Genomic DNA, 20,564 nt, shown 5'->3' with positions numbered 1-20,564 from the left:
GAAGCACGGCGCTGATTGCATGTTGTCACAGAGAGGCTGCGAGGCAGGGCCTGGGCCTGTCCTGGCGGCCTTGGGGCTCAGCCAAGGGGTTGGGGCTCCATCCGAAAGCTGGTAAGCCACCAGCGTCTGTTAAACAGGGTGTGACGGGATCACGTTGGTCCTTATGAATGACCCCTCTGGCTGCTGTGTGGAAAGTGGATCGGAGGGCACAGAACTCAAAGCAGGAAGGCCACATGGCAGGCCCCAGCAGGAAAGCGCCCTGGTGGCTTGGACCAGGGTGGGAGCTCTGGATGGGGGTCAAGGTGGACATAGCCAAGAGGTGTTGGGGCAGTGACAGGCTGGAGGGGGTCTCGGCTGATGCCCAGCATTCTGGCTGGACGGCGGTGCCGTCACTGAATGGTTGAAGAGTTGGACACAGAGACCCCGCGGTACTGTGGGATGTCCACATGGAGGCCTCAGAGCTCAGGAGAGATTTCAGCTGGAGACGGGATTTGGGAGTCATGGAAGCCACAGAAGTGGGTGATGTCACCCAAGACCCTGTGTGGGGTGGGGAGAACCAAGGGTGAGGGCAGAGCCAGGAACCACTCAGCCCCGGCGGGGGGTAAGGTGAGGGGGTTCTGAGAGGGAAAGGGGTTTGGAGAAGGACTGAGAAAGAGGGGCCAAAGCGTGGGAGGAGCGCCCGGGAGGAGTCCTGGAGACCAGGGGAGGGGTGGCTGAAGGGGTGGGGCAGCAGGGAGGGCAGGAGGTTTCTGTGGTTGGGGCAGGCTCCACGCGGGAGCTGAGCCCTGAGAGCCAGGAGGAACAGACAGTGTTAGGGAGGAACCGAGCCAGGGCAGGAGGGACCCTAGACTGGGCACAGGGGCGGGCACGTGGGGGGCCCTGGGAGGACCCGGTTAGCTGCAGCGGCACCTTCTCGTATGGGAGGACTGAGGGACAAGGCTGGAAGGACGGGGTGGGGGGTGGCCAAATCGCGAATGGCCGGCTGAGGATGCGCAGCGGAAGGCCACTGGCCGGGCCTGGCTTCTCTGTGTGGGGAAGAGGCTGACCTCTGTCTGATCCAGAAAGTGGCGCCAACTCTTACCCGGGTGCCAAATGGGGCCCGTGTTCTCTCAGAGGCTGGGAGAGCCCAGGAGGGGATGCCGGGGCTCAGGGGCTGTGCCGCGGTTCACCTTATCACCTTATCACCTTGTCACTTTGTCACTTTATCGTGCCACATTGGAGACACGCACCCAGGAGATGGGACGGTGCAGGGCTGGGGCCAGTTCTGCTTCGCGCTCAGATCCGGAGCCCGGCCCCGGGAGCATGCGGTGCCCTGAAGAAGGGCAGGCAGGGCTGTATTCAGCCCCGTCCCTGTGTCTAGAAGAGAGGACTCTGAGGCAAGATCCAGAGGAGTGTGCATCCTGGACTCGCCCTGGATTCTGGAAAATTGGGGGCTCAGAAAGAGGTACCGTGAGCCCTCACCCAGAGAGGTCTTAGCCAGGGTTGGAGGCTCGACCGGGGCAGTGTGGGCTGGCACGACTGCTGCTGCCCTGAGCATCGTCCCTCGGGACCAGCGCTGGGGAAGCAGTAGGAGCACGATCTGCGTGGGACTCCTCCGCTGCCCTCTCACTTATTCACTTATTCGCTCATTCATTTATTCATTCCACACCTACTGGGCATCTACTCAAGGCCGGGTACCCGGGGCATCAGAGATCATATGCACAATAGGTTGTGCCCACAGGAAGCACAAAGTCTAGGAAGGAGCCAGTCTGGGACCGAGAGAAAGCCCAGAATTAAGAGTCAGGAGGCCTGGATTCTGGACCTGGGCTCGGCCAGTCCCTTCCTGCCAGCTGGCCTCAGAGTGAGCTGTCTGGGAGGCTTTTCCCACTTCAGACTCCCACTCGTGTCCTGGAGTCATCCTCCCACTGGGGAACTCTGGCCAAGGGGGTGAGGAGAGAGGTTTGGGGGAGCAGGTCCAGGCCTGCTGTGCAGTCAGCCAGCCAGTCTCGGGCTCCGTTTCTGCTCGTCCCCGTGAGCGATGACTTGTGTGTCTAAAGGGGCGTTGGGTGACTGCAGGCCGTGGTTTCCCGACAGAAGAGAGGTTGGTTAGCATTCTACACATGTGCGTGTGCGTTTCTGTGTCGGCTTAGCCCAGGGCTGTGACAGTGTGTCCATATGTGTGCACATGTGAGTGGGGGCACAGCAGCGCGCCTGTGTGAAGTCGGGAGTGGACCTGTGAGTGTGTGAGAACCACAGAAGCCGGGAAGGAGACTAGCAGTCATAGTGACCGTTCCAATGACAATGACAGTGGCTGTCGCTGCTCTCAGCTCTTCCCCACTGTGCATGCGTATTCCCCCCAACAATACCGTGAATGGGCGGCCCCCGTGGAAAAGTAAGGCGACGGAGGCTCAGGGGAGCTGTCGTCAGCCCAGGGTCACCAGCTGGCAAGTGGTAGAGCCGGGATCTGAATCCAGGCAGCTGACTCCAGTCAGTCTGGGCCAGTCGGTCTGAGGCCTGTGTGTTTAGGAGAGGAGCAAACACAGGCCTGAGAGAGCAGGTGGCTTGGGTGGGGTCAGAGAGAGTCAGACTGGGGTGTGTGTGTGTGTGTGTGTGTGTGTTTTGCACACACTGGCTGGGCCATAACAGCAGGTGTGCCCACATGGGTCGCATGGTTGACCAAGTATTTCAGTTCAGGGTGAAGCGGAGACCTTCCTTGGCCAAGGGGATGGAAAGAGGGAAAATGGACTGGCATATTTTTCCTTTTTAGCTTGACTTTGTGGGGGCTCCCAAACCTGGCTGCAGCCGGAATTACAGTTAGTGGAACTCCCTCCCTCCCCCCACCCCCAACTAGATTGAATGGCTCAGGGCAGGCAGGAAGTCTCTATAGGGACTCTGTGCAAGGAATCCCTCCCTCCCAGACCTAGCTTGTCTGCTCAGATCTCATGTATGAACTTCCTCATAGCAGCAGTCCTTAAAGCTATAGGCACCCGTAACTCTGCCACCTGCCCCCGTGAGGAGCAGGGACGAGGATAATGTGGGCCTGGCACGCGATTAGACCAGGCACCCGGGAGTTGTTGGTGTGCGTGCCGTGATACTTTAACCACTTTTCTTTACACACACCTGGGTTCTTCGCTGGGAATTTAAGGTGCAAATTGGAAGTGGCTGGGAAAGCGAGGGCAGAGAGGAGAGTGTCGGTCAGTGTGTGATTTGGGGGTCAGTCAGCGTGTGATTTGGGGGCGGATGTTTGCCAGGTCATCTCTGGCTGATAACACAGCAGTCAGCATGCCCGGAGCACATGGACATTTGCTGGCAGCCACGAGGACATTGCCCTGCCAAGTGCCAGGCAGTTCACTAGGGGCCGAGGGACGAATGCAAACAATGTGGCTTTCAGAGCTCGCAGTCAGGAGGGTTGGGGTGGGGTGCAGCGTGTAGACCTGAGGTTCATGATCAAGGGCCTGGGAGGGCACAGAGAGCTCTTCTTTGCCAGGAACAGGGAGGCTGCCTGGCAAACGGGAGGGTCTCCCAGCAGTGACGATTCAGCTGCGGTTGCAGACAATCACAGGTGGCACCTGGCTGGAAGGGCAGGAGCATGCTGGGAGTAAATCCCCCTGGCGGCTGATCAAACTCTGGCTGTGAAGCTCGAGCCGTCCACACATGCGTGAGAGGGGCTGCGGGCAACTGTGGGTGCCTCTGTCCCTGGTGACTCGGGGTGGGCCTTACACCCCACCCTCAGCGCTGACAGTAGCAGCTCAGACAGATCCTGGTCTTGACCAAAAAGAAGCTGAAGGCGAAGCAGGGTGAGGGCAGAGACAGTCCTATCGGAGTATCCTCTCGCCACCCCTCTCTGCGGGAGGCTCCGTGCTGGGTCCCTGGGCCCCCGTTTGACATCTGCAAGGGGTCACTGGAGCTGAGTGTCGTGGGCCCCTCCCCCTTCGGCCCTCTAGCAGCTGGCCCGGCCGGTCCTCACTGCCCCACCGAAAGCTACTTAAACTGGCCTCAGTCCCAGGCAGAAGTGGGGGTCAGGACGGGAGGAGTCTGGTGACACCCAAGCCACCATTTCCATGCCCACGTGCCTGGGATCCTCGGTCCCATGTGCCCTTTTCCCTCTGAGGGCACAAGGCCAGGAGGGCACCAGTTAGGATTCTGCCTGTGGCTCAGCCTTGGCGAGGACAGGGGGAGAGCCACTTCGGAGAAATGATTTCTGTGCGCCCCATCTCTTGCCAACCTCTTCCCTTTCCTCATCCTCCCGAGGGATTTGGAGGGTAATAACGCCGCTTACAAGCTGCGGGTGCTGGTCTGTGTGCGCTGCATGTGACAACAGCTAACCTGGCAGCCGCCCGAGGCGTGAGGTAGGCGCACTGCATCCCGCTGTCACCCCGCATCCCACGAGGAGGCTGAGGCGGGTGAAGGAAGCAGCTTGCTTGAGGTCACCCAGGTAGTAAGTGGTGGCGCTGGGATTCCACCGTGCGCAGCTGGACTCCAGAATCCTGCCCTTCTGAGCGTCACTGAAACCCTGGCACCGCCTGAGATGGGCTGGGGTGCGGGGCTAGGAGTCCGGCTGGGGAGACAGACGGGGAACAGCTGCCCGACACAAGGCAGTGACAGCTGCAGAGCAGGGTTCCCCCGCGAGAGGGAGCCCCGAGCGGGGCGGGCGGAGCCGGGAAGCTGGGCCGGAGGTGAGCGGCGAGGTCTCTGCCCGGAGGCCGGGTGTGCGAAGTGCCAGGGAGGGAGGGATGGGGCGTTGGAGGCGCGAGCCTCGTCCCCAGGCAGGACGGGGTGGCCCGCACCCCCCTCCACCCTGCCGACCCCGCCCACCCCCCGGGACGCCGTCGCCGCGGGCTGTGCGCGGGGGGTGGTCCCCGAGACGGAGCTGTCGAGTCTGTGCCTGACGCCTCTTTTCCCTCCACTCTCTTGGTCTCTTTCAGTCGGAGGAGGACAGACTCTCGGGGCACTCCCTCCCGCGGTACAGCCCCCTGCGACGACTGGCGTCCTCCGTGTTCTCCTCCTCCACGCTGGAGACCGAGCATTACCCGCACCCCGGCGGCGGCGGCTCCTCGGGCTCCTCCGGTTCCCTCATTCAGCGCAGCCGCTCGGCGGAGAGCAGCCCCGTGCGGGCGCCCCACCGGCGCCACGCGCCCCTCGCCGCCGGCAACCACAGACTCGTGCCCTCGGTGCTCCGCATCTCGCGGTCCCAGCTGCAGCAGGTGTGGGCCCGCTTCACCCACAAGACCTAGGCTGGGCCCCCCCCCCTCCTGGAGGGGGCAGGTGGGGGGGGGTGGGGAGCAGACAGAGACCATGGTTCCTTCCCAGGACGCAATAATCACACTCACACGCCCCGTGCACCCCACCGTGCAATACAGCCCCGAGACGCTGGCCCAAGGTACTGTAATGCCCACCCCGCGGCCCCCTCCGCGGTGCCAGCAGGTGGTGCAGGAAGGGCGGTGCTGTCGGCGCAGTTCAGGGACAGGGCAGGGGGACTTGGCTGGAGCCGCAGTGAGTCCAGAGTCCAGCAGAAACCCGGGGTCAGGCCACGAGGCATGCTGGGTCAGAGGCAGTCTGGCATGGTTACTCTGTTTAATCTGTGATCTCTGGGCATGGCTGGGCCCGGCCCACCCCGAGGGGGTGGCAGAGCTGGGCCTCCCGGTGGGGTATGAAGGCCCATCTGTCTGCGTGGGGCAAGGCGGTGACCCTGCGTGTGAGAGGGGGGCCTGGCCAGCCAGTTTGGGGTTTGGTGTGCCTCTAGGCTCCCTGATGTGGGGAAGCAGCCCTGTGACCCAGCAAGCCTGTCCCGTGCCGCTGTCACAGCGGACAGAGTCCCCGCCTCCCACTCTCAGCCCAGGAGGCCGGAGCTCCGCCCGCTGCAGGCTGCCCTTGCCAAGGCGCGTGCGCTCTCACCCACTGTGGGTGGCCTGGCCCGGCTCCTTGGGAGCTGAGGGTGGATGAGTGGAGCTGGGAGTAGCGACAGAGAGGGGGTTGTTAAGGACGAGGCGGGACCTGTGAACTCAGGACAAGCCCCACCCCTGCCCTCTCAGGGGCAGCTCCTTCCTGTAGGTGCTCCGCCAAGCTGGCTGGTCCCAAGGGGCCGCGGGGAAGTCAGAGCACAGGGCGGCAGAGCAGATGGGGATCTGGAGATGGGGGGTGGGGATGCCAGAATGCTTATGCCCTTTCTGCCCATTTCTCAGCCCCTAACCTGTCACTGCAGGGACCCCCAAGGTTCCCTTTTCTCATTCCCGTCCATGCCAGCCAGCACCTCTGTCCCCCAGGCAAGGAGGTAGTGGTGGCGAAGGCACCAGAAAGGACAGTGCCTGCGTAGGGAGGGGAGGAAGGGAGGCCTGAAGGGTTGCACAGGTGTGTTGTATGAGGCTGTGTGTGCCTGCGCGCACGCCTGCACTCTTGTGTGCTTCTATGTGAGCACTTGTGCGCGTGGCAGGGCCGCCGGGGGTGGTTGCTTAGGCTGTGCGCTGCACAGTTCCGTGTGTGGGTGTGTTGGAGAGTGCACGCGTGTGTTAGGGAATCAGGAAGATCCCTGTGCAGTCCTTGATGGTTTCCTACGTCCCTACGCTCATCCCGGCTCCTCTCTCTATGCTCTTCTCCCCCTGACCTCTGCTTCCCTCCCACTCCACTCCCTTCACCTCCCCAGCTATCTCTGACTGGAAGAGAACGCTCAGAGGCCTGGGGGTACCATAAGTGGGGGGGGGGGCGGCCATACACAGTGCCCTCCTGGGTGGCCAGCATTGTGGTGTGACTCATCCACGTGAGCTATGCACACCCACCTCACTCCTTTCTCCAAAACCCACCCCCGCCATGTCTGGGCCGGGATCACCTTCCCCATCTAGGATGGACCTTGTGCCCCGCCCCACCCCAGTTCTGGCTGCTAAGTGTTAGACCCTCCCTCCAGGCTATTTTGGGTGCAGAAGGTAGAGAAGGGGTCAGGGTAGAGACTTCTCCAGAAGGGACAGAAAACACAAGCACAAAGGTGAGGGGTGGGATGAGCAGTAGCCCCTCCCGCCTCCCCCTCTGGCCCTCCCCCTGTCCTCCCAGCTAGTGGCAGGCGGTGACGTGGAGTCTGTCCACCAGCCACCCCAAAGGTCAGCGGCAGTGGGGGCAATGCCCCGCTCTCTGGGGTGAGATGAAACCAAGCACTCCCTTATCTGGCATTCCCTTCTAGAGGGTTCCACTACCTGACCCTGAGCACAGTTCCCTGCAGTGACTAGCACCCTGAGGTACTCTAAGATCCCAAAGTGCCTTGTGACTAATCAAAGACAGTGGCACTACCTTCAGCCTTGTTTTAGCATTAAGTGCATATTACTGTTTCCAAAGCCTTTGGAAGTGGGGAACCCATCCCAAAGGTGGCTGAATCCACACACACACACACACACACACACACACACACACACACACACACCAGGACACCAGGACGGGTACCTGTGGGAGTGGGTGTGTCCTTTAAAGTAAGATTATGATTCAAAACATGTTGTCCTTTGAGGGACACTCTTTTACATGCCCTCTAGGTGCGGGGAGAGAGTGTCTTGTAAGCCATACCGCTCGGAGCAGACGGGAGGTGATCTTGATGATGTTATTATCTTTTGAGGGTGGCTTTGACTTTTGGAAACAGCTAAGGCCATTGGAAGCCACATGTTCAAGTTCACGTGAAGCTTGGCAGAGCCCTGCCTGGATTGAGCTGAGTGGCCCAGGTCCCAGGCGGGCAGGGGCGTGTGAGCCTGCCATGTGGCCAGGCTCCTCCTTTCTGAAGGTTTCCCTTCCCGAGAGGAGCAGGCCACTCTGCCCGGGGAGAGGGACAGCTCCCCAGCGTCCGTTTTGAGAAGAGGCAGCACTCTGTGTGTTTTTGTACTTTACAGTCACACCCAGCCCACTGGAGTGGCTTCCAATTATTTATCTTTTATTACATTTAATAGTCACTGGCACCCGGGGCTTATTCTGTGCCAGGCAGTGGTCTAAGCACTTTACAAAATTAACTCATTTAACCCTCATAATAGCCTACGAGGTAGAGCCCAGTATTGTCTGCAGTTAATAGATTAATTAGAATATTTAATTTACAGAAACATTTTAAAAAAATAACCTCTGCCAGTGCCGAAAACCCGAGGTCTTGTTTGATAGTTTTAAAGCATTTCGGTCTATTGACCGTCCTTCCTGGTTGGCCCCTCCCCACCCCATCTGGTAAGAAGGGAGTTGTCTGTGAGCCAGACTCGGATGGTGTCAGGTGGGGGTCACTCCAGAGTACTGGGGTTGGTTGAAATGGCAGAGCCTGTCTCTCCAGAGACCCCAACCTCTCAATCCCCCACCACCCCAAGCATCCCCTGGCGGCTCTGGGCTTAGGCGGCTGAGGAAGAGTTACAGTGGAGAAAGCAGATGCTCAAATCCCTGACCTGGAAGGGGGGGGGGGCGGGGGGTCACGGTGGGACCCTCCCGGTTGGGCTCACAGACAGGGCAGGTCCTGACGTTGGTGAGCACTGACCATGGGATTTAAGCTGAGTGTCAAGAGGAGGCCAGCGTGTCAGGGAGTGGGCAGATTCAGGGACTGTGGTAAAAGGGGACCCACCACACCATCCTTTGCTCAGCCAATTGTTGCTGAAATCTCCAATTTTTTATGTGACGTCTCACAATTTTTAATTATTGGCATCTAACTTAAAAAAACGACAACAGCTTTTTAAAGAAAAATCACTGTGTGAGCCAAACAAAACGAGTGTTCAGGCAGAGACCCCAAACTCAGTTTGCAACCGTGAGCATGAGCACTGTCGACCTCCCTCTGTCCAAGGCTGCAGCTCTCACGGGGACAGGCGGGCTTCTCAGAGCGAGCGCACAGGGTGAGGGTGTGCTGTGTGTGTGTGTGTGTGTGTGTGTGTGTGCCTGAGTGCGGGCCAGTGGACTTGTTCGTGGTGAGAAGGGCCCTCCTCATAGGACCAGTATTTTCTCTGTGGGACAGAACCCCGAGTCAGTGAAAAATGCTCTAGTAAATTCTCCATAATGAATAGACCCTCCATACACTCAAGGCAGCTTGGGTCACAGCAATAACTACTTAACATTCTCCCAGCCACTAGCATCCCACGCCCAGCAATCTCCCTCTGCATTTCCCCTTTTGGGGGAAATGGGCCTAAAGCTGCCCCGGTGGGGGTGAGGGCATCTCTGAGCCAGGCTGGCACATCAACTCCTGCTTCCCCAGCCAAGGGGGCAGGCCTCTCCAATCCTCTCTGTGGAGGGTCCCAGGACCCTCCCTCACCATTCCTCTCCTGTGCCCCGCATAGGTCCCTTTTTCTGGGGAGGGGTGGTGCTTCTGCCCAGGCTGGGGCAGGGGGGAGCCTGGGCTACTGGGGTGAGCAGAAAGAGCTGTGTCAGTGTGTCTGTATTGGTGGCCAGGGGAGGGGACCGTGCTTAGGGAGGGTGTGGGTGCCCCTGGCTGTGGGAGCACCGAGAATGCTGTGTCCCCTGACATCGGCGGGTTGATGGGAAACATAGACCCCTAAGGAGGGCCTGAACCCCACCCCACCCCAAACTCCACTGAGATCCCAACCTGAAGGGCAGGAACAGCCCACCCTCATGGGCAGACCTTGGTAACAAGGAGTGTGGCAAATCACTCTCCTTAAGTTGGGGGGCATGTCCCCAAACTTCACATTATTCCCACTAGGAGCAGAGGAGCCCCTGGGGCCGGTGGCCAGCCTCTGGAAATGCTAAAGCAACCTTCTCCCTAAGGGAGAACTCCCAGTCTGAGGACAGTCCCTCAGACATCCCCATGGTTCCCCACACCGCCCAGGGGGCTGGCAGCCCAGGAGCCCTGAGCCTGAGCGGTCCGCCCCCAGGGAAGGAGCTGAGAGGCGCAGCAGGGGGGGAGCAGGGGCAACGACACCCAAAGGAGTATGGGAACCTCCCACACCTGTCTTTTCACTAGGCTCACGGTCAGTTCCCCACGCACCCTCTTTTCTACCGGCACAGGCTGGGGGAGGGCGCGGGGCGGGGTCCCTTGGCCACACTAACCGCACACGCCCTCCGCTCTCCGGACCGCAGACCAGCAGCCCCGCCGGGGAGAGCACCGGCCCGCGCTGCCGCACCTCTCACGGTTCTGAGGGTAACGGGACCCCAAGCCTCACTTTCCGCCCCTCCCCGTCCCCGGGGCCTGTCCGCCGCCGTCGCACCACGAATGTACGTTCCGTCTTTTTAACTCGCTGCTGCGCGACCCCAGGGGACCTCGCCCCCGCCCCCAGCCGCCGAGCTGCCTGCTGCTAAGCACTCCACTGGGCTAGCGCCCCCTGCGCCCCTGCGCCCCTGCGCCCCGACGTCGCTCCGTCAGTCCTTGGTTGCTTCCCCTCCGCCGGCTCCCTGGCCTCGGGGTGAGGGGGTGCTGGAGTGAGGCTCGCCCCCCAGTACTTCCAACGAGGGGCTGGGAGGGGGAGCTGGCCGGATCTCCGGCTCGAGGAACCCCCGTCGCCCCACCCCTGACTCCCTTACCTCACCGCCCCCCGGCTGTCCCCCACTCCCCGAATCATTGGCCTTGCAATTGGATGCCAAAGAGCCCAGAGTGGAGGGGGGTGCCGAGCTTTGAGTCTAGGTCTCTCAGAGCCACCCAAACCCTCTTTAGCCCGCGCCCCAGCGTCCGTGTCTCCGGCCCCGCCCCACTCCATCACTGAGCGCCCTGGCGGGGGCGGGGGGACCTCAAACTTGCCCCCACTTCCGGCACTTCTCCCGCCCCACCTCCGAAAATAAAACTCAGGGACCAACATCTGCTTCCTTTGCACTTGCTCCGTCGACCCCTCCCCTCACTGGGAGGGGCTTCCGCGGGGGAGGAGGCGGGTTCGGGGCTCTGTGGCAGACTATCGGGCAGGAGAGAGCTGGCCCCTGCCCCTGAGAGGTGGGACTGGTGGGATGGGAGGAGCTCAGCCCCCTCCCTCCAGGGACCAAGGACCCCCTCCCACCAGCGGGAGACGCGCGCTGATCGCGGTGGAGAGGGGAGCGAGGGGTGGGAGGGGGGGTGGCGAGAGGACCCTCCGGATCCCCGCTGGTGTATTCCCGAGCCTCCCCTCCCTTCATAAGTTCCCGCCCCCTTTTGTACTGCAATAATCCTGTATTATAGCTTGCACTATTCCCCGACCCCGGCAAGCATGCACGAAAACTCCAAACCACACACACGAGGATGGGACGCTTTTTCCCTCTCTCCGGGGTGCGCCCTCAGCGCACAGCGGCGTCGGGCCGGCCGGGTGGAAACGCATGCACTGAGCCCCGCCCTAGACGGCGAGTACTGTACAAATCCAACACTTGAAACCGACACGCACACGCGCGGCGCCGCCAAGGGGTGGGACACGGACACGCACCCACGCGCGCACGGGCGGGGGTGGGGGCGCCCCGCCGTCACACGTCGCTGTGCAAGGGATCTTGTGCCTTTTTAAGTCCCTGTATGTTAATGCAGACAATCCGGAGAGCTTGTGTACTACCAAATCCTGATTAAAGACGCCTTCCAGGAACCTGCGCCTCGCCTACTTTCTTTCCCCCACCTCCTTCCTAACCCATCCTCATGCAGATCCTAACGCTGGAGTCGCCGGCAGGGCAGAGGGCAGAGGGCAGAGGGCAGAGGGCAGGGGCTAGTCTTTTGCTGACTCGGGGATCTTGTGGAGTCAAATTCCAGATCAATGGATCCAGTCCCACCCCTACCTCCACCCGCAGCTAAGACCTGGGCTGATGGGGAGGGGAAGGGAGGGGGCCCCAGGAGGCTTCCGCTTGGTGGGGCTGGGGCAACTCTCCCTGCTGGCTGTCCCCTGTCATCCATCCGGAGGAGGGGCTTGGGGCTGGACTCTGGTCTCTGGGGCCCTACTCCAAACTGTCAGCTTGCCGTCTTGCCAAGGCCAGGGGGAGAAGTAAGAGGTGGGCCCACTGATAGTTCCTGTTTGGATCAGACTGTGGAGTCCATGGGCGCGGTGGGAAGCTAGGACGCCAGGGAGCTCTGTGAGGCGTCCGCAGGAGCCTTCCCTGGCCTCTGCTCCCAGGGGAGGTCTGAGGTAGCTCAGGCCTTTGGAGAAGGGTCTGTTGAGGGGGATCAGTGAGGGAGTGGGGGTGCAAGGATAGCATGTGGGTTGAGGGAGGACTAGGCCAATGAGAGCGTGGGGACATGGAGAAGGAGAGGATGGCACGAACTTCTGAGATTGCAGAGGGTGGGGCTTCCCCGCCCCTCTGGGATCCCCACCCCGCCCTGCAGGCCTGCTGGTACAGTGCCCACAGAGGAAGACGCCTTTCTCCTTGGGGCCTGAAGCAAGTGTGGGGCAGAGGAAGGGCAAGCTGCAGCTGCGCGCCTGGACCTCCAGAGCACTCAGAAAGCCCCCCGGCTGCCAGCTCCTTGCCTTGGGGCAGGCAGGGATGGGCCGGGGGCAAAGAGACCTGGAGATCAAGTGTGTGGAGATCTGCATAGATGCAGGGCAGGCAGCCACCTTCCCAGGCCATCTCGCCCCTTCTGAAACTGGACAGCCGGTGGGTCCAGGCTCCCTGTCACTACTTGAGCCAATGCAGCAGAGACAGGGTTAAATCATATGTGAGCATTTATTCCAATAATGTGGGCAGTATGGGAGAGCAGCAGGTCATCCAGGAAAACCTGCTCTACCCCTCCCCATAAGCCAGCTGCTGATACTGGGTAGGGGACAAAGATTTCATGGGTGAGTAGGAGTTACAGGCCTGGGGAAGTGGGCAAGCTATAATGGTTACAGGTTACAGGCAATACAGGCTGTGTGTGTGTGTGGGGGGGGGGGGGGCAAAGGGTGGGCACAAGGTTGTTAATCTTCCCAGGGTTATGGGCAGTTCTCAGGAAAGGAGGATGGACTGCATTCCGATGTTAGCTCCCATGTCCCGGGCATACAGCTCTCGGCCAGGTTAGAATGTGCTTTCTCTTATCAGAACAGAGCCATCATGGTTCACAGAGCATGATGAATATTTCTTATGGTTACAGCTGGTCCCCACTGTTCCCTTTCTGCCCCTAACACTTCCACTCAGAGGTTTGTCTGGCCCGTGAGTCTGGGGCGGAGGAACGGGGAAAGCTCTTAGCTTCACAGCTGTGGCTTGAGAGTAGAGACTCAGACAGACGAGTAAAGAATCCGGGGAAGGTGGGGGTTGGCAGAGGAGGCTACACTGTTGACCTCTCATCTCCAACTTTCAGGCTGGGCAGTGATGGCAGGGGGAGCTCCCCCTGGGGAGGAGGGGCGACAGGAGGTGTGCACCTGGTGGCTGCTGAGGAGAGAGGAGGGGGCACCACTGTGAGAGGCACAAAGCCCTTCCCACCCCCACGGGAGGTGGGGGAAAGGGTGGGCATCAGGGCTCACTCTCCCTTTTTTTGTCACTCAGCACCCCCCTTCTCTGACCTTGGGACCCGTGTGTGCTGATGTGCAGGATGGGCTTGGCCAGGGTCCAGGCGGGAGAGCTGCTCCGCGCACCCTGTGTTGGTGTGTGTGTGTGTGTGTGTGTGTGTGTGTGTGTGTGTATAGTAACCTATCCCCAGTGTCGGAGTCAGGGCTGAGGAGAGTTCAGTTTTGCTGTTGGTAGGGAAGATCAGAGTCTGTCCTCCCGCCTCTCTTTCCTGCTGACTGGAGAAAACACGAACTTGGGCTGGGCTCTGAAGCTAGTGAGGCCCTAGCCCTCTGGTCTGGGCTCCGTGGGGGCAGGGAGAGGGCTGGGCTTTCGTTCTCTCTGTGTCTCAGCTCCAATGGCCTGCCTCCACTCCTACCGCCATTCACCCTTATGACATTTGCCTTTTGCCAAACTTCAGTGGAATCACTGGTAGCTTTAAACAGAGTTCTGAGCCTCATCTCTGACCTACAGGCTCTGGGGGGTAGGACTCTGTATTTGTAAGAAGCACCCCCAAAGCCTGGCTGGCGTGGCTAAGCGTCGACCTATGAACCAGGAGGTCACAGTTTGATTCCTGGTCAGGGCACATGCCAGGGTTTTGGGCTGGATCCCCAGTGTGGGGCGTGCAGGAGGCAGCCCTTCAATGATTCTCTCTCATCATTGATGTTTCTATCTCACTCTCACTCTCCTTTCCTCTCTGAAATCAATCAATATATATAAATATATATATATTTAAAAGCAGCACTCCCAGATGATGCTGTGGGAATCAGGCTGGAGAGCACAGTGAGCAAACTGGAATCATAAAGGTCGCTGCCCTGGAAAGGGAGCAGGAAGGCGGGAGCTTCCCGGTGGGAGCTTCCCGGGACTCCTGCATCCCCTGCTGACATCCAGCACTCTTGCTTCCCTCTGAGCTGGAATGGGGGTGTCATGGCTGTTCCCCAAGCACACAGAGGCTATCTAGTGATTGCTGGCTGAGCAGATGAGCACTGGATTGCATGGGTGAATGAATGAATGCTCACTGGGCTCAGGCATCCAGGAGAGGTCCGGAGAGAGTGAGGGAGGACTTCCCACATGGAGCCAGATCCGGAGGGCAGAGGGATTTTGAACAGAAAATCCAGCACGCCCGGCGGAGGTGGGCTTGGCAGTGATCTGTGGGACAAAGCTGACCCCACTGTGAGGTTCACAGCCCTTCCTGCTAAAGGGCAGAGGGGCCCAGGTTTCCCTGCTGGGAGGGTGGGGTGCAGGGAGGACAGTGAGGCAGTGGAAAGAGTTCTAGTCCACCCTGGTGGATGGGTTCTGTGACTTGGGCATAGCAATACCTCTTTCCAGGCCTCAGTTTTCCAGCCTGCTATTATCACCAACGACTGATTTTCAGTTCTCCTCCCTCCTTCTTCCCATGTAATGGAAGGGGAGGGCTTTCAGATGGAATGGGAGAAGGTTCCAGCTGTGATCATCTAAGTGGGCGCTGTGAAAGGTGGGCCAGTCTGATGGATGGGCTTTTTCAGAGATCCGGGACCTGGCCGGAGGACAGAGTGGTTCTGCCAGGGATGCCCTACGTGTCAGAGATGGGGCAGGGCAAATAGGCGGAGGTTCTGCTGAGAAAGGATGCCTGGTGGTTGAAGGATATCCTTGCCAGGTGGGATGTGTCTGGTGCTGGGTGGGTGGGTTCTGAGCTGGACGGGAGACCTGATCAGAGCTCTGCATCTCTCTGCCTGCCCTGGCTGTCAGTGCCAGCACCTGACCGGGGGTCCCCACAAACCCCGGAGCTCACAGCAACCCCCTCCACCTCTGCCCAGTCATCTTCTCTAACCTTGATGTTGGAAACTAAACATGGCAAAGGGGCCCAATGCAAGGCCTGGCACAGAAGCAGTGTTAATGTTTGCTAAATGAATCAATGAATAAACGAATAATGAGAATGGTGCAGAGAAAGAAAATAGCTGCTGGAGACTTCCCGCGGGATATACGAAGGGGACAGGACAGTGCTCTAAGGAAGTTCCCTGTTGGGCTCTAACAGGGTGTGCTGGGGTCCTGTCTGGGGCTGATGCTGCCATGTCTTCATCAGTTCCACCCGCCCTCCCCCCTCACCCCGCCCAAGCCTCATCAGCAAGTCCTCACCTGATGGTCTGGCTGTGAGGGAGAGTACGGCAGTTGGGGAGGGTAGAAGTCACAGACAGCCATGGGCAACTCCACGGCCTTGGGGGTTTCTGCCTTTCCCCTCCACCAGCCTTTGGGCTAACTATTTGCACAAAGGCCTCCCTTCCTTTCCCCACCACTCTACCCCACCCCCACCCATAGAGGTGGTATCTGGGCGTTTCTGGGGTCAGGGATAGAAGCAATGATCTCCAAATCAGAGTAGGGGGTAGGTGGGAGGGAGCTAACATTTATCAAGAAACTGCTACATGCCAGGCCCATGCTTATATGACCTCATTTATGCTCACAGCCTTTGTAGAGTATGCATCATCCCCATTTCGTTTCCTAATATAGAGATTGCACACTCCATGAACACAAGGACCATGTCTATCTTGTTCACTGGATTCACAGGTTCAGGACTTCTTGAATGAATGAATGAATGAATGAATGAATGAATGAATGAATGAAAAACCCTCAAGGGGCTTAGCGTTTATGGAGAGAGCGAACTATGTAAACACCTGCATGCGGAATAGAGGTGGAAGGTTCTCTAATGGAAGGATGTGGGGGACAAGTACAAAGGAGGCTGATGAAGTCTGCTTGGTGGGTGAACAGGAAGGCTTTTTGGAAGAGGAGCTGTTTGAGCAGGTCCTGGAATAAGAACAGGAATTTTTCATGTGAATAGAGGGGGTGAGAAGGAACCTGGGGCAGAGGAAACTGCCTTGGAAAAGGCACAGAAGTGTGAGATGCATGACCCATTTAGGGAACATGGTGGCATCTGAATGGCTGGGGTGTAGGGCGGTGGGGATCAGAGGTTGCTGCTAAAAGTGAGATTGGAGCAGAAGATAGGAGCCAGATCATGGTGCGGAGGGGGGTGGGAGGGCAGTTTGAAGCAGAGAGAGATGGGGTTCGATTTAAGTTTCAGGAAGATCCCTTGGCAGCTATGGGATGGATGGATGGATGGATGGGCAGTGTGGGATGGAGAAAATGAGCCAGTGGCCAGGGAACCACAAGGCAAGACAGGGCTGTGCCCATGGGGCTGGGCCGCAGACACAGATGTCTAAGTGGGGGCTTGGCAGGACTCCCTGAGAGTCTGGATGGCCCCGAAGGTGTGGGGAGTGTCAGGATCTCTCTGGGGCTTCTGGTCTGGATGGGCTGTGTTTAGAAAGACGGAGGCCCAGTGTGTTCAAAAGGCTAACACAATGCTGGGTACTGTTCGCACCATCAGCCCGGAATAAAGCCATGTCAGCCTGATGGGGCCCGCGCCGTGGGTGCCCGGGGTGTGTGGATTGACAGGGCAGAGCTGGAGAAGATGCAGCAGCTGCGTTCCTGATACGGTGGCCAGGCCTTTCTAGTCTGGAAGGAAGGAGGCTAGGAGAGATGTGGCAGCAGTCTTAGGAAAACAGAGAGGGCCTTAAGTTGCCAAGGACTCTCTACAGAGCTTCCAAGGGGAAAACTTAATCAAGTGAAAAGAAACCGTCCTTCACAGGTTGGCTGTGAATTCCTAGGGGAAGTGTGGGCTGCAAACCCCTGTAGAGGTCGGGAAACTTCCCGGCTAAGCGGCCAGGGCAGGGTGGGAGGACAGGGTCCCGGAGCTCCAGTGGGACAGCCTGCATGTTGGGGTGGGGGCAGCCTGGTGGTGCCTGTCCCACACAGGCTCTGGGCTCTGGGCAGCCAGCTCCTGGCTGCAGAGGAGCTATGCCGCGAGGAGGCAGTGGGGCCCCTCTTTGGACCTGGTTTCCTCGTTGGTAAAAGGGAGGGTTAATCTGCTGGGCAATGGTTATTTTATTCTACAGATTGAACTAGCGTGGCTCTGGGTTTTGGGATGCACGTGGTGAGGAGAGGAGTGGGGGAAATGGGAGACTGAGAAACAGAAAAGCCCCCAGGATCAGGGCCTGGAACCTCGGGGGACCTGGAGCATGGACACAATCATCCATGGAGACCCTAGGTCCTAGGGATAGAGCAATGAACAAAACAGATCAGTGCCTGCCCTCAGGGGCTCGCACTTTGTGGACACACCGGGCCCGTGGGCCTCTCAGCTGTGGGTGCAGTCCAGGTCTTCTCGGGCCCAGGAGGCGGGTGGCCTCAGCCGGTCCCTGTGTGTGCCCCTTGCAGGTGTTCTCCGTGGCGCCCCCATTTGAGGTGAACGGTCTCCCACGAGCTGTGCCTCTGAGTCTGCCCTACCAGGACTTCAAGAAAGACCTCTCCGATTACCGCGAACGGGCCCGGCTGCTCCACAGGGTCCGGAGAGTGGGCTTCTCGCACATGCTCCTCACCACCCCCCAGATCCCGCTGACTCCTGTTCAGCCTCAAGCTAATGGGAAGGAGGAAGAGGAGGAGGAGGAGGAAGAGGATGGAGAGGAGGAGGAGGAGGAGGAGGAGGAGGAGGAGGAAGAGGAGGAGGACGAGGAGGACGAGGAGGATGAAGAAGAGGTGGAGGAAGTGGAGGAGGAGGCAATAGCCCTGGGGGAGGCCCTGGGGCCTCGCAGTGGCTCCAGCAGTGAGGGGAGCGAGAGGAGCACCGACCGGAGCCAGGAGGGCGCCCCGTCCACGCTGCTGGCTGATGATCAGAAGGAGTCCAGGGGCCGGGCCTCCATGGCTGATGGGGACCTGGAGCCTGAGGAGGGCTCCAAAACGCTGGTGCTCGTCTCCCCTGGTGACATGAAGAAGTCGCCTGTCACTGCCGACCTGGCCCCTGACCCTGACCTGGGCACTCTGGCTGCCCTCACTCCCCAGAACGAGCGGCCGCAGCCCACCGGTAGCCAGCTGGACGTGTCTGAGCCGGGCACCCTGTCCTCCATCCTCAAGTCTGAGCCCAAGCCCCCCGGGCCTGGGACAGGGCTGGGGGCCGGGGCCGTCACCGCAGGGGCAGGGGGCGTGGCAGTCACCTCCTCACCCTTCACCAAAGTTGAGAGGACCTTTGTACACATTGCGGAGAAAACCCACCTCAACGTCATGTCTTCCGGCGGACAAGCCTCACGGCCCGAGGAGCTCGGCTCTGGGGGCGAGCTGGGCCTGGAGGTGCCCTCTGAGGGGAGGGCAGCCGAGGAGGGAACCTCTGTGCCCCTGGAGAATGGTATTGCCCAGTCAGGGCTGGAGAGCGGTGCCCTGTCGGGCCCTCCTGGGGACACCCCCAAGGAGGTGGCCATGGACTCAGTGCCCAGTGGATCACCCCTGGTCGATGGGCCAGCCCCGGCATCCCCGCTGGAACCAGACCCCGAGAAACTGGCCACCATCTCCCCCAGTCACCGTGCCGTGCCAGGCCCTCGCTGCAGGAGCCGCATCCCTGTCCTGCTGTCTGAGGAGGACACCGGTTCGGAGCCCTCAGGTTCACTGTCGGCCAAAGAGCGGTGGAGCAAGCGGGGGAGACCGCAGCAGGACCTGGCCCGGCTGGTGATGGAGAAGAGGCAGGGCCGCCTGCTGCTGCGGCTGGCCTCTGGGGCCTCCTCCTCCTCCAGCGAGGAGCAGCGCCGCGCCTCTGAGACGTTCTCGGGCACAGGCTCCGAGGAGGACATGCCCGCCTCTGAGCCCTCGGTGCCCAGGAAGGCCGGGCGGGCGGCTGCCCCCCGGAGCCGGATTCCCCGCCCCATCAGCATCCGCATGCCCACGCCTGCCCCAGCCCAGCAGTCCCCTGGCAGACCCCATGGTGCGGCCCCAGCGTCTGACACAGCCATCACCAGCAGGTGAGGAACCTCTGCCAGCCCCAGGGTGGGCAGCGGGTGGCCACAGAAGGCTCCACCAGCAGGGACTTCCCGGGGCTAAGGGCAGGGGCTCTCGAAGACTCGGGAAGGCCCCTCCGATGTACCTCCTGTCCACCACCAACGGAGTCTCTCTCCTGACGCAGGTCCCAGTCCTGTCCCTGGGCTCCAGGGGGTGGATACAGTGAGCATGCCTGGAGGGTGCCAGGGAGGCCAGGTTTGGGAAAGGTTGATTGGGGCCTCTGGTGTGTCATGGGGCATTTGAAGCCAAAGGAGAAAGCCCAGAATAGTTAGGAGAAAGTTCATATTAATATAAGTCAGGGTATATTATAGAGTAGAAGGTAAAATCCATGGGAATTTGGAAGGTGAAGTAGAGATGCCAAAGGAAGCCTGCGGGGAGCTCTCTGGCAGCCGCCGGGGAGTGTGCGGCCCCCAGAAGCCCTGCCCTGGGCAATAGGCTCAGTTTATCCTTCTGTGCCAGGTCTCAGCCAGGTCTGTGGATACAAGGCTCGAGGGCTCAGTGCGATTCTGAACATGTCTCTCCTTTCCCCCCTCCTTTTCTTTTCTCTCGTTTCTGTCCCCCCCCCCCCCCCCTCCCGCAGGCTCCAGCTGCAGAAGGCCCCAGGGTCGGCCCTTGCTGCTGACTTCCGTCCCAAACAGCCCCTAGGCCGGGGCCAGGGCCCAGGGCGAGGCCAAGCCGGCACCAGGCCCCCAGCCCCGCGCAGTCCGGGCCTCCCTGCCTCCACCGCGCGCAATTCCAGCGCATCCCCCCGCAGCCAGTCCCTGTCCCGCCGAGAGAGCCCCTCACCCTCGCACCAGGCCCGGCCGGGGGGCCCCCAGCCCCGAGGCGCTTCGCAGGCCCGGGCCGAGCCCGATGGCACCTCCTCCCTCGGGGGAGCCGCGAAAGGACCCAGAGGGAAACTCCAGGCTCAGCGCGCAGCCGCCAAAGGCCGGGCAGGTGTCCCCGAGGGCCGGGCCGGGGCCAGATAATGACGCGCGGGCTCTGCGTGGGCCCCCACCCTCACTCCAGCCCCCAACCCGCAGCCGGCCGCACGGGAACAGCTCCCAGCACAGCCTTACGCGCCGGACACGCGCCACCCGCGGCCCCAGCTTCCTGCCTGCACCCGCCGTGCTTGCCCCAGCCAGGCTCCACCGGTGGGGGCACCTCGCCGCAAGGGTAGAGCTCGCCTCCCCGTCCTTCCCCGGTCACCTCCCACCTCCTGCCGCCCGCCCCTCCGCCAGGAAGGCTCAGCCGCTCTTCTCGGAGGACCCCTCCCGCCAGGCCTCTGCTGCTCTCCACGCTCCACCCCAACACACTCTGCTTACACCTCCGACAGCGCCCTTCCCTCCTCCCAGCCTTCTTCCAGCCAAAGCCCCCCTTTGAGAAAGGCAGCCTCAATTTCCCCAAGCGGAGGCTCCAGCCTCCCC

General features: G+C 60.5%; 1 protein-coding gene across 1 annotated transcript in view; it reads left to right on the top strand.

The window, feature by feature from the left end:
- TTBK1 (tau tubulin kinase 1) overlaps positions 1-20,126 on the top strand; it is a gene marked incomplete at its 3' end in the record, with an annotated part of 34,508 nt that extends 14,382 nt beyond the window's left edge. The window contains exons 13-14 of the mRNA XM_079780029.1: positions 17,554-19,121; positions 19,739-20,126. Of these exons, the coding sequence (XP_079636155.1) occupies positions 17,554-19,121; positions 19,739-20,126 (1,956 nt within the window). The remainder of the gene's footprint in view (positions 1-17,553; positions 19,122-19,738) is intronic.
- Positions 20,127-20,564: the final 438 nt, after the last annotated feature.

The sequence above is a fragment of the Cnephaeus nilssonii genome, assembly GCF_951640355.1.
Source record: "Cnephaeus nilssonii genome assembly, chromosome: 9".
Lineage (NCBI taxonomy): Eukaryota > Metazoa > Chordata > Mammalia > Chiroptera > Vespertilionidae > Cnephaeus > Cnephaeus nilssonii.
This window is presented reverse-complemented; position numbering and strand designations above follow the sequence as displayed.